The 17,740-nt window shown below is 28.7% G+C and overlaps 1 protein-coding gene across 4 annotated transcripts in view; it reads left to right on the top strand.

The window, feature by feature from the left end:
• The window catches only part of Pez (protein tyrosine phosphatase non-receptor pez), a 61,283-nt gene extending 44,474 nt beyond the window's left edge, over nt 1-16,809 (top strand). For all 4 annotated transcript variants that reach the window (XM_035352359.2, XM_035352356.2, XM_035352357.2 and 1 more), the window contains exons 17-22: nt 1,461-1,679; nt 6,134-6,262; nt 8,275-8,343; nt 8,470-8,629; nt 11,241-11,401; nt 15,668-16,809. In XM_035352359.2, coding sequence (XP_035208250.1) covers nt 1,461-1,679; nt 6,134-6,262; nt 8,275-8,343; nt 8,470-8,629; nt 11,241-11,401; nt 15,668-15,796 — 867 coding nt within the window. In that variant the 3' untranslated portion in view covers nt 15,797-16,809. The remainder of the gene's footprint in view (nt 1-1,460; nt 1,680-6,133; nt 6,263-8,274; nt 8,344-8,469; nt 8,630-11,240; nt 11,402-15,667) is intronic.
• The last annotated feature ends 931 nt before the right edge of the window (nt 16,810-17,740 follow it).

The raw sequence follows: 17,740 nt of genomic DNA, 5'->3' as shown, positions 1-17,740 counted from the left end.
TTTTATCATGAGAAACTAAGTTGCCAGAAATAACAATTTTTAAATGTTATCACCAAAAAAATTTTTTTAAAATAAATTTCAGTCGAACTGCAGTTAATTTCTATTTATTGCATAATATAAAAAGTAGAATTATAAAATTTAAGAAAATATAAAGCACTGAGGAAAAAATACAATAAAAATGCAGTTTAGTATGATAGATTTCAAAATGGGGTTCAAGGCAAAGTCCAACTTCACAGTTTTTGCACGAGATTCAATAAATCTAATTAATAATCAATTTACTTATTAATCTAATCAAAAATCTAATTAATAATTCAATAATTTAATTAAATAATCAAGATAATTGCTGAATGTTTTCGAGCAGCCATTTCTGTAAGAAAAAAGCGGCAAAATGTCGTGTTTGAGCGGTAATACCACGTGCCTTCAAACGCCCCAATTTAGTAGACAACTAACGATATTTGTTGTCCAAAACATAAACTAACGTCTAATACTTTGTATATAATTTATTTCAGTGGTCAAATGGGGAAAAAACAGGATGCGCTCATCAATAAAGGAAGAAAAACACATACCCGTGGAAATCGCGGGATGAGCAGATTTTGCTACATTTGAGTTGCCCGTGGAAATCGCGGGATGAGCAGATTTTGCTACATTTGAGTTGCCCGTCGAAATCGCGGGATAAGCAGCCAGAGGGTTAAGCAGCTTTATATGCGTAATCAGTTTGTAATTTGTAAAGAAAAGTTACTTTTCATAGATGAGATTTATTTTCAAGAATGTCGCTGAGAGAAGCAGCTGCAGCTAATTCAAGAAGCGGTGGGGAAGGCTATACACGCTATCATTGCAAAAAGCAGTGTTCCACAAATAAATGCAGTTCTAAAAGCAAGGGCCTTTTGTGCAAGTGTCATAATAGTTTAAGTTGTAATAAATAAGATTTGAATTATATAATGTTGTAAGTTTTCATTACTATTATTTTATTTTCTCATTTAGAACATATTGTATAATTAAGTAAGTTTTTAACTTCTATTATTTTCCTTTCTCATTTTGAATGTACCGTGTGTTTTAAGTTTTTATGTTCTTAAGTTCTTATTTTAAGTCTCAAGTACGTTTTTTCATGACTGAATTATGAAGAAGAAAATATAATATTCTTATATGTTCAACATTAGTTCATGGTGAATGTCGACATTTACCAGTGTAAGTCAGAAATATTTCGGAAAATATTTCGGACATACACCAAGCAACTATGTGAATGTTGACATTCGCCGGTGAAAGTTGACATTCTCTACATTTTGGTGTTTCACAGTGACATCTGTACATTTGTTTTTTAATGTAATCTGGCTGTAATTTTTTTTATTATAATAATAAGCTATTAAATATATTGAATCTTAAAGTAACATCAAAGCTGAGTTAGATATTTATTACTTCGTTTTCATTGTGTTTTATAGTTTTTTTTTAATTTGTTATTTTAGATTCAAGCACTTGAGAGTAGATTAGCTGAAGGTCAAGTGTTTTTAGAATTTGAACGTATCATCAAGAAAAAACCAAATGCGGATTTTAGCACAGCTATTCTCCCAGAAAATATGTCAAGAAACCGTTTTAAAGATGTTTTCCCATATGAAGAGAATAGAGTGCGTCTTACCCCTACAACAGAAAATAAAACTGGTTATATTAATGCTTCTCACCTTAGTGTATGTGATTTTCTTTTTAATAATAACTTTTATGATAATTCTGGTGTTTTAATTTAATTATTTTATTGAATGTCATTTTCCTATTATTGTTTTTTGGTCTTTTGTATTCAAAATAACTTTAATACTTAAATGTAAAAATTTGTATGCAAACATATATATTAATAATTGGTAACATTCAGCCGTTATTTGTCGTTGATATTAATCGAAGATTAGGTGCATTTACAAAGACAAAGCAGTGATTTCTGTGTTCAGGAACAAAATTGTGTCATATAGACAAGTTAATTCTCTTAGGATTAAAAAAAAAAAAAAAAAATCTATTGTTATGAATAATTTTGCTTCTATAAAGGGAAGACTGTTATTTTGTTTTCCAATAAGATTAAAGTCCTATCATATAATGCAATTATAACATATTTTGTCAAGATCTGTGAAAAGAATTAATGATTAATTCAAATATAAGTGAGGCAAAATGGTATTTTAATTCTGCTCTGTGTGATACACTTTAATATTCTACTCTTTGCTATCTCGTTTTACATAAACTGCTATATTTTTCACTTATAGATTGACACAACAGACTAACTGAACATGATGCATAAGAGTGTGTTTTTGCTAAGTCAGTATATTGGAGTACAAATTAAGTTTGAAATTAGTAATAGCAGGAAACTAACATGTAGAAAAATGTATAGCAGTTTAAAGTATAGTAAAATTTAAGGTTTCTACTCTTGCCTTTAGTTAAATTATATGAGAATAACACACAGGTGATTTTTTTCCTCATTGGCTTGTTGAAAAAAGAACATGTAACATTAAATATGTCAGAAATGAATAATTTTCAAAATTTCTATTGCTTCTACAAAAGTCAAGGTATTTTTTATTGAATCGCTTTGATTATCTGTTTCTCCATTGTTATCATCTGAAATATCAATTTATCTGTTAATATCAACTATTCCTACATTTTCATTTGACTACAAGCTCTTCAAAATTAATTCATCTATCTGGAATAACTGTCCATTAATAACAGTTTTCAGTTTCTTCATCAGACAGTTTGTCAGTTTAGTTCAGCGAAGAAAGTAAAGCTTGCTTTATTAAAATTCCTAACAATTCATGACAATTTTCAGTTTCTTCATCAGGCAGTTCTTCAGTTTAATTCTGTGAAGAAAATATAGCTTGCTTTATTGAAATTCTTAGAGAAGACTGAGTGGTACCCTCTGATGGGAAAAGCAGATGAATGTAGTATTCGATTACTTCATTCGATTAGGGCTGCTATCTGCTTGGAAACATTACATAGCATGTTAGAGGTAATCTGCTTTTATGGTGGATTTTCTATAAGAAACTTGATTAATTTTTATATTATATATGAGAAAACATAAAAAAAGACCTCACTTAATAGAATGTAATAGAATACTGCCAGAAATAGAATATCGGATGAACTAGTTATGTCTTCTCAAGTTCAGAAATAGTGTTAAACTGGAGTATCATAACCTTTTTCAGTTGATATTCCAGTCCGACAAAGGGATGCTTACTTTTAGTACCTCCCCCCCTTTTGAATCTTTGAAACATTAAATGCTTCTAAATCATACTTATATTATTTACAGTAAATGTTAAATACACTATAATTTTGTTATAAAGTTCTGTTATTTACAGTATTTCATCAGTATAAATGACTGTAATTTAATTATTCTAATTCTTTTATTTTTATTTGAAGATTTTAATTAATTTTATCATTGCATTGTTTAGCATATAAAAATATAAAAATATTTTATTTTTTATATACAACAAAACGTTTTTAAAGGTAATTGTGTGATATATTGCATTAAAACCTCCTATCAAGCCCATCTTAAGCTGATTTTAAAATATGTTCAAAATTCAGCACATATTCAATTTGGAATAAATCACATGGGGGAGAAGCACAGCAGCAAACTGCAAGTAATGGGGAGGGCAAAATATGCTAAAAACAAAATAAGAAATATAAAATTTGCGTCTTTTGCTGCATCATTATCAGGGAGTTGGTCCAATGAAAGAAGTAAATATATAATAGCATTTTTCTGAAGGTGTCAAAATGTAAATTTCATATTTTTACTTCCTTGTACGAAGTAATTGTTGTAATCACAAAAGGTTCCAGGTACCATATTTCAATGAAAACATCCATTTTGACCGCTATTGAATGAAATTTAACGATGTTTTTACATGGCATCTGTATATAAGAAGAGATTAAAGGACTTTCCCCCCCCCCAACAAATTATAAAGTTGATTTAAAATAGATTCAGAAAAGATTTTTTTTTTTTTTTTTTTTTTTTTTTTTTTTGTAGTGTCTGTATGTGCATATGTATCTTACATAACTCAAAAACAAGTGGCCTCGGAACATTGAAATTGTATATATAGGACTGCTATAATGTGTAACTGTGCACCTGCCTTTTTGGTTGTAATCATGCGCACCAGAAGTATATGTTGGTAAATTGTACATTTTTTGCTTCAAAAATGATTGAATTATATTCTTATCTTCTTGTTAAGGTTTTTATGCCTTCAGTTAGTCTGCATGCAATAGTTGTAGAATTATCAACAATTTAAAAGCTAAGCCTAATTTCTTTTTACTGTAGCAGCCGTATTTGTGTATATTTGAAACTTAGCAAAATAGTGAATTAAGTGTTTCTGTACCTTCAGTGTCTTTTTGCCAAGTGGGACCAAAAAGAAACTTTTATAGTTTTTTCCACCGAAAAATCTGCCTTCTTGCCTGCCATCCGAATTGCTTGTTTTTGCTTACAAACTAATTTTAATTTTTTCCCTTTGTTTTAACTTGTTTGGTGTTTTGTATTTTTCTATATTTTTACATTTTTAATAAAGATATTTTGAAGTTTTACGTATTGTTGCCTTGCTGTGAAGTGAGAACTGAATTCATTGAATGAGAAATATATCTCTAATGAAATTTAAGGAAATAAAATGAAATGAGCAAAAAATGCATATAATTTAATATTCCTTACGAGGAAGTTGTGTGGTGTATTTTATTTTGCATTACTATCACCATTTTTTGTTGTTATATGCGTGCAATTGGATTATATTTTGAGCTGCTTTTTACTTTGCATTTATTCATTATAAATATTATGTCAGCCTAATTAAAAAAAGAAAAATACTTGAGACTTTAGCTATAAAATATATATGATATTTTGCATTCTCATTTGTATTAGATATTTTTATAAAAAAGTGTTTTTAACATATATATATATTTAAATCTAAAAAATAAAAGGCTAGATACATTTAAGTCTGTAAATATAAAAGGTAAAGAGTCCAAGAAAGATAAATGAGTATAGTTGCTACTTCTGGAACATTAGTCTTACAACCATTTTATGTCTATCAATAAAATTTTCAAAGATGGAGTTCAAGTATTTTATGCAAAAGAGTTAGCTGGAATTTACTATAATTTGATAGAGGTTAAATACAAGGCTGAGAAAGATGAACAAATAGATCTTGCTGGTGAAGAAATAAGTTTTGCCAAAAAATAATTAACAAATATTTTAAGAAAATTATTTCCAACACCCGGAATGTTTTTGTTAATGATTTAAAATCTAGCAAGATACTAAAAATGATGAAGTTTGTGAATATTGTACTTATGATTGGGGCGCAGTATCTGTGAATACAATGCTGGCATTGGGCAGCAGAAAAAATAGGGCCGCAGAATAAGAAAATTAATAATGCATTGATATTTTGGTTTAACTGGTATAATTAACAGGAGGGTTAATAATTCTAGTTGGTGATTTCAGATTGATTTTTATTTTACTTTTAATTTTTAAGAGAACTTATGTAAGAACCTATTTAAGAGAACCTTAACAAAAGTTGACTACTTTTTTGACATACATAGTTTACATAGTACATAATTTTTGACTGAAGAAAATTTTAAATTATCTAGAATTCATCTCTCTTATTAAAACATAATTTCTGTTGTTAGTAATGTTATCTTGTAAGAATAAATATCATAATAGATTTTCTTAAAAATTTAATATGCTTTTTTGTATGTTGATTCTTAAGTAAAATATTACCCAAAAAGTGGATAAAATGTGCATGGAAATATTGTAATTTACTTCCTAATTTAATTTACAGTTTTAAAAACAGGAAATAATATCCTTCTAAAAAAGATCAGCATTGCATAATATTATGAATAACATAACTCTAAAATGTTTTGAAATATTGTGTTGTTTCAAATGAAAGAAGGCTTCATTGCATAATGTGATTCTGCTCTTTTGAAGGCTTTCACAAAAAAAATAGAAGTTACCATGAAGTAATCTTACTTATCTGAGATATGCAACTTGAATCATTGAAATAACCTTACATATTTGAGATTGAAATATTGAAAAGATATGCAGATCATTTTATCTAAGAATGGGAAAATAACTTTTATGTAATAACTTGAATATATTTTTTAAGATTTTTTATTATTATTATTTACTTATTTATTTATTTATTTCTAGATTTCTCTTGGTACTACTCAAAGGTTCTATATTGCAGCTCAAGGACCTCTTCCAAATACATTGTACAGTTTTTGGCAAATGATATGGGAACATCATGTTTCTGTTATAGTCATGTTAACTGAGGTCCAGGTTAGTTAGTTATATATATCATGAGTTCACCCTTCATTTTACCTTTCTTTGTATTTCCATCATAACTATAATTTTTTGTGTGAAAGCTCTTTCTGATTTATTGCACTAATCTAAAGTTTCAAACGTCTTCTTTTTTATATCAGCCTATTCTCAAGCACATTGTCACATTTTTACAAGACTTCTAGTTCATTTAGTGCATGAAAAGGAGCATTAAGTTTCTATGATAACATTTTACCAATGACAGGGTGATTAGCATTCATTTCCTACTCCTTAACCGGCCTGTTCTTCCGATCTCGCTCCTTTTGATTTTTGGTTACGGGCCCATTTAAACAGCATGGTTTATTGGGGGAATATTGCAACTTTGGCGGTCGTGAAGGACCATATAACATTACATGTATGAAAGATCACTGGTGATCAGTTACTATGAGCTGTTGAACACACTGTTCATCGCATACACATTTCATACTTTAATGAGGGAGTCTATATTGAACAATATGCTTTGCATCATTAAGCGGTTTGTAACTTTAAACTATGTTTGTACTTGAATTTGTAGCTTGTCGATATTTTGATGTTATGTGCACCCCCTAGTGGAAGTTTTTTAACTTTTTTTCCTCCCTTTCTGAAATCTTCAGAAGAAATTCTTTGAATTGTTTGTCTACAAATTTGTGAATCAATTCACATTTTAGTGAGAGCTACAGAGTACTCTGAAGAGGCCAAGTTTAATTACAAACACTTTGTATATACAGTGGAACTGTGGTTCACAAACAAATTTTTCAAACAAAAAAGTGTCTTGGATAAGTGAACAATGTCTCAAGATACAAGCAAGTAAGCTAACAACAAATTGTACTTCAAAGTGCAGTTAATGCAGGAAAGAAAATGTCTTAAGAAGAAGAAGACCGAAAGGTGGATGTTCCTAGTTGTACGACTCACAAAATGGGGTAAATGTGCAAAGAATCATTGAGCCTTATCACCGTGGTAAAGCAGTAGTATACTATAGCATATATATTTGCAGTGACAATGCTATACCTTGCTTAGAGACATTTTAAAACATAAACAGAAAGATATCACAATGCATTGTTAATGTGACAACTAGCAATAATTAAGCAAAGAAATGAGTGATTTTAAAAGAAGGAGAAAAACAGAAAGACAGCAGCTGCCCGGTATTTTTATAGAATAGGATTTTGCTTTCAAACAATAGCATTTTGCACCTTTGGCGTTTTCATTTTCTGTGTATCTCGTGAACTTTCATCTTTCTTAGGTCCCAAATGTTTCAGCTATGTGGAACTTGACGTCGAAAGGGACAATTCTCAGAACCCGCACAATTCCAGGAAACACACATAGCTAAGTTACCATTCTCACTTACTACAAAGACTTAAACGCCAAACAGTAATTGATTATCGCTCAAATCGGGGTCACATGATCCTTCAGAAGCAGAACTTTCGTTTGATTGGTTGTCTCTGCCCAGGATCTGAGACATTTTTGATGAGTTTTGAAAAAAATCCTGCGTAGCCGCAACATTGCTTCCATAGCTAAGCAGGGCTCTTTTTTCTAGGAATCCTCCCATTTAAACCAGTGCTACCAGAATCTTGTTTCTCAGAAAAGTCCCATCTAGCAGGGACTGTAGCCATGTGTGATAACCTCTTTAGAGCGATGGTAAAATTTAAATTTTCCTACTTTTTATATGTTTAGTAGTATTGAATAACATTTGCTTGTTAGATTTAAATAATTCCATTTGTTTTGCTTTACAAACTTGCATACTGAGTACTCTTTCCTAAGAAATTATTTCGGATCTGGTAGCAGATTAATTCATTTTACATTAATTCCTATGTAAAAAAATTGTTTAGCTTGTGATGCTTGTGATGGCAGTTTATTATTAGTAATGAATTAAGTTCATTAACCAAGGTTTCACTGTATCTATATCACTATTAAATCAAATCCAACTTAATGAAATGTTTTAAATATGAATGATAAAAATATCATGCCATCCTAATAGTAATCGTTCTGTTTTTTAGGAACAAGGCAGAGATAAATGTTTCCCATACTGGCCACAAGAAGATTTAAATAAATTGCAAATAGGAGAAGTATGATTTTTAAAAATATTTAGTAATCATAAGGGCATAATATGTATTACTTTGATATTAAATATTTTGAAAGACATGGAATTTCCTTGATTTTTGTTTAAACTGATTTATTATATTTCCTTTCAGTTTCAGATAGTAAGGAATTTTAGTATGTCTTCTTCAACATATGTAACATGTTCATTGTCTCTTTGTCACATCACATCCCACCAACGAAGGTCTGTGTGGCACATCCAATACACAGATTGGCCAGATCATAGTTGTCCTCAAGATGTTCGAGGTTTCATTGGTACGTTTAGCTGTAAAACTTTTTTTAAGGTTTTTCTCATTAATCAAATTCCTTGTAGTAATCTTAAAATTTTATTCAGCTTTAGTATCAATAAAATCCATAAAATAAATTAATGTGTGTAAGGTTTTATACACTACATTATGCTTGTAATACCTGGGTCTTTCTTTGCTTTTAAGTAAACCATTCAGTTTTTGACAAATTTCTTAACTGATTTTTTTAAATGTGAATTCTATTGTTTGTATATTAAAATATCTGTATTATAAATTAAGCATATATTAATGTAAGAAATTAAATCCAACATTATGAAAATTTGAAATGCAAGTGATAAAAATATTTTGCTTTTTTTTAGTATTAATTATTTTGTTGCTTTGTTTGTAAACAAATAATTTGCATGAAAAATTATTCCTGAAATATTAAAGTTTTGAAACTGCAACATAATGTGTAAATAAAGCATAGTAAAATAAGTAGGTAAAGATATTATTAATTAAAAAAGTAAAGAAAATGAATAACTTTAAAGTAATTTGCTTTAAAGTGAAATATCCAGCAAGTGTTTATTATTGTAAAATAGTGAGTTATATCAATTTTAAAAATCCATTTTTTACTTCCTTGTACGAAGTAAAAAGGAAGTAATTTAATCGCGAAAAGTTTCAGGCAGCATATTTCAAAGAAAATATCCATTCTGACCACTATTGAATGCAATTTAACGATGTTTTTGCATGACATCTGTACCTAAGGACAGCATAAAAGCCACTTATCCTCCAAAAACATTATAAAACTGCTTTAAAATGAATTCTGAAGAGAATTTTTCGTGATGTCTGTACCTACGTACGTATGTATCTCGCATAACTCAAAAACGAGTAGCCTCTGAACATTGAAATTTTGTATATAGCACTGCTATAACAAGTAGATGTGCACCTCGTATTTTGGTTGCAATCGGCCACACCAAACATTAAATATATTTATATATATATCCACTCTGTTACCCGGCTCAGTGATCTCAGTTTCTTTACTCTTATATGTTTGTAAATTGTGCATTTTTTGCTTTAAAAATGATTGAATTATGTTGTTCTCATCTTCTGTTTAAGGTTTTTATGCCTTGCAAGCAATATTTGTAGAATTATCAACAATTTAAAAGCTGTTTAGGTGCGGTTAAGACTAATTTTTAAATAACATGGCAGACATGTTTGTTTACATTTGAAACAGCAGAATAGTATATTTGTTGCCAATCTAGAGAGACTATTAAGCTTTGCAAGAACAAAGATAATGCCTTCATTTATTATTGTGAATTAAATAATGCTTAATCCTTTCGGGAATTTTATTGAGGCAGTAAGTGTTTAAGATTTACTTCGTAATTTTTAATATAGATATTTTGAGTTTTTATATATTTTTGCCTTGTTGGGAAGTGAGAACTGAACGAATTGAATGAGAAATACTGAATCATCTGTGAAAAACAAAGACTGTTTCTTTTTGTTTTGTTTACTTAATTTCTTTTATACATTGTTCTAGATTTATTATAATATTTGAATAGAACATGTGGCGACGATTAGATAATTCTTCAAATGATCTAAATTTTGTGCATTCTGAGTTACAATATGAATGGAATATAACGCTGTTAAGTGAACTTTGTGCCAGAGTGTCGCCATGTAAACAGATATAGTGAATTTTAAAGAATGCATTTATTCTATTGTGGTTTATGCGCTATCGGAAAAGTAATTTTGATTCAATCCAATGAGTTTAAATGAAATGCAAGTAAAAATGTGTATAATTTAATATTCCATACAAGGAAGTCATGTGGTGTATACATCAGATTTTTTATATTTAAAATTATTGGAATAATAAAGATGAAAAAATCAATAAATTTAGGAAAAAAATCAGTAGATTTAGGAAAAGCTTCATGAATAAGATTATTTACAAATCTATTATGTAGTGTAAATATTGAGATTCTGCATTAATAGTTTTATCCTAAACTAAAATGTGTGAAAAGTAATATTATACAAAAAATTAATAAAATTTTGAAAAAAATTCTTCAAACTGCATGCTTACCAGGTTTCTGTGTTTGTAGTTCTAAACTTTTCAATATTTGTGCTTAATACTTTCAAACTCTTATTTTTAATCTTGAATTTTAGGGTGAAACAAACTATGAGCTTCCTCTCTACTATTACAACTAACATTCTTTTTTATATTATTAATATCTATTACAAATTTGAACTCTTTAAAATGCACCTATAAATAATTTTAAATAAATTTTACAATTTTAAATAGTTGAAAACAAATTTATGGTTTGAGGGTATCATTTAGGAAATTGTGTAAAGCAAATCAGTCTTACATATGTCGAAGGGATTTTTTAGTTTTTTAATAGAAAGTTTCACTTTTTCAATCACAGAATATATTTTCTTTATTAGTACCAACATTTATAAGTGATATTTTTTTTATCTATGATTATTTCATTCTGAAGAGTCCTTTTAATATATAATATAGAATTAAAATGCTCACAAAGTGAAAATAAATCTTAGTAAATTGATTAAGAAAATTATTTCAAACCTTTTGTCTATTAAAAATTTCAAATGCAATAATGTATTACAAAATTTGTATTAATTGTGTTTTTCCCTAGCATTTATGGGTGAAGTAGATGCAGTTCGACGACATGCCACCGCCAATCAAGGCTCAGTAGAATCTACATCACCTGTTGTAGTTCATTGTAGTGCTGGAGTTGGACGTTCTGGTGCTGTCATATTGTGTGATATAATGCTGCATTTTTTGGATCATAATCAAGTAAGTATTTTAATACTTTTATGAGAAAGAATTTACTTATAACTGCTAAATCATTAATTATTCATTAGTTTTTATTAGAATTTCTAAAATTTACTGGAAATTATGTTCTTAAAATCAGAACCTAGCTTTTATTTAATAAAATTTCACTTTACTTATCACTCAGTTACTTCCAAAACTGAATTTCATTTGTAGTTTTGAGTTGTTCGACTAACTTTTCTCTTGTCTTTGTGAGAGGGTAGGGTGGCTCACTTCTTCTTGTTCTTTTTTTTTTTTTTTTTGTATTTTGTTAAATCTTCTGTACATCATTTTTTCATTACCTTGTTAAGATTAATAAACTACAGTGAATTTAACTCCCTGAGTGTTGCAGATTTTTGGATCTGTCATGAAAACCTGTATTTAAACAGCCTTTAGTAGCTAAATTTCTATATTTACTTATTTTATTATTTTAATCTCTATTTTCATAAAGTTAAATTTATTAAGATGGCATGTATATTAATTATTAAAGAAAGTAAGAAAGCAAAATATCTTAAATTATAAGCTAATATATATCAAATGGCAAAAAACCTCATGGCTGGATAAAGCCGGTCATGACACTCAGGTTAATTAATGGAATTTAATAATCAGAAATAGCCTGATAATTTTTGACAGAATTCAAATCAGTCAATTTAGTATCAGTTTGATTTTTTTGGGGGGGGTGAGAAATAAGTTTTAAATCATTTAAGTTACTTCAGTTTGCATGCATCATATAATTTGCTGTATAAACCAGCGGTTCTCAACCTTTTGATTAACGCATACCATCTAAACAGAAGCGATTTTCAGGGCTATATGGTGGATGTGACAAAAGATCCCATTCAAGTCTATACAAGACCCAGCCAGTGAATAGAGACACATGCGGTCTTGCATTATCTTGATGGAACCTTATTTTATTGCACTGGAACTCGCAGTTCAACATTTTTCCTTGATAGCAATGCCAACATAGACTAGCATCTCGCTCTACACCTTACTTTTGAGAGATTTACCTTTTTCCAGATATTCTTTGTGGATAAAACCACGGCAATCCCACTAGATACAAAGTATGATGCATCAAGTTTATGTGATGCATAGTGAGACTAATGGACATGGCTCTGACGTCTGACTACTTAACAAGCTCTTGAGTAGTTGCATACTGATTTTCTTCCACTAGGTTTAGCAGGCGAGCCTTTTCAACATCAGTAGGCCGACCAGAGCACTCTGCTTCTTGAATGTCATGGTCCTCATTTTTGGACTTTCAATACTAAACCTTCACAATGTCATATGATACTACATTAGTACCTAAAGCTGTGTAAATGATTTGGTGGCATTCTGTAGCTGACTTTTTGCAACAGAACTGGAAGTAAATAATGATTCTAATCTCGTAGCATGATATTTCCATTTCAAACACCTGGTACTTAATGATGACGATGTTTTACAAATTTTACAAAACAGTGTTCTCAAGTCTCTTTATTTCAAACGCCAGAAATCATTTGACTAAATATGATTAAAAAATATGCCAACGGGAACTGTTTGTACAGTCAAAATTTGCGGTGGCAAAAAAACGTTCGTTTAAACCCGATAGAATAGAATACATGAAGTGTTCTACTCGACAGAGAAAATGCATCACAAAAAAAAAAAAAAAAAAATTCACAGCATTTTGCAAATTACAGGCTGTGTTTAAAGATGCAATTTAAGCAAATTTTTGCAAATTTCCTATCAGTGACATCATTTGAAAGTGTAAAGAAAGGATATTAATTTTTGATCATTTCTAAAGGCCATAAAAATCAGCAGTTTGTAATATTTTTACATTAGTTAAATTCTATGTAGTAAACCACCAACAGTTTTATTTAAGAGATTTAATTATAGGACTAAATACAGCAGATTGTTCTTTGTACCATATTGTAGTGTCACAGTACACAACCGTACTGTCAGATTGGGAGACTGTGGTCTAAAGAATTAAATTTAAATTATAAAAGTGGATCAGAGCACATGAAAATGCATCAGCATACATAAATGTCATATTTGTTATGCAGTCCACATGATGATATGTTGTGAGATGTAACAGTTATATTCAGTACACTGGTATCAACATCAACGACAGTTCTTTATAATCAGGCTTGCAGATGGGACATTCTTTGCAAAGAATGCCACATCATTCTCATGGATTATACCTAAATACCACATCATTCTTATGGAGGCATACAATAATAACATTATGCTAGAGTTTCCTGGTATGACGAAAGCATAATCTTAGCTATGATTAGGTGAATCTCACTTGAAGTATTATTTAAAAAAATAGTATTATTTTTTTCACAGTGTTGCACTTTCTTTGCAGAGCAAATATCTTGTGAATAATTTAAGAAATATTATTAACTAAGTTTTGTCACTTATAAGAAGATCAAGAGATTTTTCCTTTCAGTATTGAAAGAAATCTTTGTTATAAGGTAATAAATAAGAAACCAGCAGAAATTATTTGAAAAAACACTTAGAAGTGGAAATGCTTGAAAAGAAAATAGTTAGAAATAAATTAAAGAGAACTAAAATGTATCTAATTTTTCAAAAACAACTAACTATTTTAGCTCTTAAAATCTCAGATTCGTGATTTTCTGATCAATGTGAAAAGTGAAAAGGGTTTAACTCAGTATAAAATGGTTATTATTATGAAAACAAAAATTTAAAACACTGAAAAATTTTAAAATGCATGCAGAAATGTTTTTTTTAGAATTGGTGAGTATTGCCTGAAAATTCATTATTAACATGCGAGAGGTTCTGAGAATCATGTTCATTGAATACTGGGTATTTCTTTATTTATTATCTTGCATTAAATAAGTAATCAAAAAAAAGGGGAAAAAATAATAACCTGAACATGATTGTTTTAATTGCTCCCAAGTATGCCTGTTTAGAAAAGTGAAAATCGATTTCTTGCATTTTTAATTAATATAGATTCAATAAATTTTCGTGTTTGGGAATATCCAAGCAGTCTTTCGGCCATTTGCGCTTATTTCATTTCTGATTTCCAAGATTTTGTAAATAATGATATATATATATATATCATTGGATTTTAGCACTGTGACCCAAAGGTTTATCTCAATAGAACATATATTTGAAGGCTGCAGTTATTCAAGTTGCTTAAACTTTTTAAAATAGCATCATGGATATTTCTTATTTATATATGTTAAGTGAAATGATGTTAAGATTTTAATAAATGAGCTCGGGAATAGCTGATATTTGGATTAAGATATATTCTGTTGAATTCTTATTAAATACTTAGTTATAACTTATTTATCTAAATTTATCATAAAATGAAGTTAATAGTAGATGTAATTATCAAATAATAGTAAAAGTATTAAATGAATTTTTTATGTATAATAATTTTGTTTCTAAAGCTTCAAAGGTATAAATATAGTGGTTTTTTTTTTTTTTTTTTTTTTACAAAAACAGTTCTCACATGGGTGATAGAAGGATTCAGTAAATATTATTATTATTATTATTATTATTATTATTTCAATTTAACTTTTTATATGATTTCTGTAGAGCAAGAGCACATTGTTAAAATGTTTATTATGCTTATGTGGTAAACAGAAAAGCTTTTACCTTTGTGTGCAAATTTTGCATACGTATTAGTAATTACTATTTTCATAAAGCCAGCTACAAAGATAATAAAAAATGCTGCTCTGCAGAATATTGAACTGTAATTACCAAAATGAACAACTGTTATTTCATAATTCTCTGAAAAATTTGCTCAACTGCTTAGTAATAGGCACTAAATGAAGATCTAGGTCAATAAATTCATTCTGTCATATCTTTGGAAATTTTGCATATAAAGAGGTTTGTTTATATTTAATTTATTGAAACATACTCAGCATTCAAATAGCTGAGCATAATTTTTTTTTCAAATCCTTCAATTTAGAATTGTTGAAAGTGTTATCATATTATCTTATATTGTATTTTTAGAAACTTCATTTTTGTAAGTATGTGTGTGGAATCAATATATAAGCAAAAATAAAACCTATAGTCCCCCCCCTCCCCAAAAAATTTTTTTGGGATACTGTAGAAAGTGTAAGGTGTTTGTTATGTGAAGTATTGAAACATATTTTATTTAGCTTAAATTCTCGTTATCTGTCAAGTTATTTGTTTGTGTGTAAATTGTCAGTTAAAAGATTTTTGCGATATTAAGCTAAACAGTTATGATCTTCTTTAACTTGTAGCATTTGACATTTTTTTTTTTTTTTTTTTTTTTTTTCCTTTTTTCAGCCCATTGATTTACCAAAAGTACTAACACATCTTCGGCTGCAACGCATGTTAACTGTACAGACATTAGCACAGTACAAATTTGTATACATTGTTCTCATACAGTATCTAAAGAATTCTCGTCTTATTTAAAGTGTAATATTATATTTTGGTCTTTTAGCCTTGTACAGACTGCTAACATTTTTGTAAATATTGTAAATCTTGAGCTTATTTGTATGGAAAGTTTCTGTGGTAGCTTGTGCCTTAGCGAACTGAATAAAACACTGCTGTCTTTTTGCAGTATATATTTTAAGTAATTTATTTTAAGAAATTTTAATGTGTTTAAATTATTTTAAATTCATGCTTGTCTTGTGAAATATTTTTGTTGCCAAATGAATTTTGAATGCATTTTTAATGCCTTTACTGTTTTAAATACTCCTTGTTAATGTGATTAATTAAAATAACTTCTCAAATTGCAGCTAATAATAACAAAATGTAGAGTATTTTTTAAACTTATTGTAATATTCTGAAAATAAAATTACTGTATTTTATTAAATAATTACAAAACTGATAAATAAAAATACCTTGATCTTTCAAATTATTTTTACTATGCCATTCAAAGAACTACTTGTAATTATTTATGTAGTTTAAAAAAATATTGAATGTTTATTATTAGTAGATTAAGTGAAAAAACTAATAAATGAAACTGCTGCAAAATACTCAATTATATTATTTTACTTGTACTTCGTTTCACTATGTCATCAAAAACAGTTCTGTTTACTTTTCTTACCCCTTTTTAGTATTATTTCATGTGAGCTGTAATTAAAGTTTTTTAAATTGATGATATATTATGATTTTTAAGGAATAATAGTCATGTCATTTGGAAAAAAAAGTGATTATTGCTGTCATAGTAGCTGAGAATTAATCATTTTTTATATTGTGAAATATTTATATTCTTGTTGATAAATAAGTAATAGTTCCATTCTTAAAAGTAATAAGATATTTGAAATTAAGCAAAACTGCTGTATTGTTGATAAATTTTCAAAGTTTTGAAAATAGTTTTGTAATGCAAATTATGCATTCTCAGCTTTTGAAATGTATTTAATAAAACCTGAATGTCTAGAAAAATAAATTATTTATTCTTTAAATTAATTTTTCTGAGTGTTTTAATTGATAGGAGTATCATATTTTACTTTTGCATTCAATGAGAAGCAACTCTTTGACATCAAAGTTGTTCAAAACGCCCAAACATTCAGACTTCAGCAGATCGCCTGAATCTTTTTTTACCTGGTCGGAGTTGTTAATGATGTGCAAATCATTCTTTTGAAGTGACTAAAAGTAGTTCTGTTATTTGAATGCACCTTCATTTTCCTTTGTTTAGCATCAATGTGTAGCTATTGATGCCCAAAATTGCAATCGTGTCCTAAGGAGAAACTGCAGACAATGGTGAAAGCACATTAAGATCCCAAGAGAGAAGTTGTTGCTTCACTTAAGTAGATTATTGTTAGTGCTGTAGCTACTTGGCGTGGGGGAAAGAAATTTATTCCAACAAAATTACATATATATGGGCATTTCATATGTTGAGTGAAACAGATTTTGGCCTCTACCAATGTGAAAAAGTTAACACTTGTGAAATTAGATGAGGCCAGCATACTGAAAATTTTGCATTCATTAGAATTTAAACTTCTGGTCACATTATGTCAGAACTATGTTAGAGCAACTAATTAAAAATTGTTTTTTATCTTGTATTTAAATAGAAGAAAATTCTAGAATTACCTTCAATTACTGTTTTCTGACATTTCTTCCCAGTATTAGAATTAAAATAAAAATTATTGAGAAATGTCATAAATGTAACTTCAGTGTAAAAAGGAACTGCATGTGCCTAGGCCAACAGTGTACATATGCTAATTATTATGATCTAGAACATTTAATTTCTATTATTATGCATTAAAATAAATTTTATGTATCTACTGTTTCATGTTTTGGTATTTGCTAAAATTTACCCCCCCCCGGCTTAAATGAAATTATCAAAATATCATTCCTAAATTTGCACAGTTTAATTGTAGGCTTAAATCTTTTGTTCATGTTCCTGAAATT

The sequence above is a fragment of the Stegodyphus dumicola genome, chromosome 2 (genome assembly GCF_044657685.1).
Source record: "Stegodyphus dumicola isolate Sdum_Otavi_A_Nest chromosome 2, ASM4465768v1".
NCBI lineage: Eukaryota > Metazoa > Arthropoda > Arachnida > Araneae > Eresidae > Stegodyphus > Stegodyphus dumicola.
Note: the sequence above shows the minus strand (reverse complement) of the source record. Positions and strands in the feature narration are given on the sequence as shown.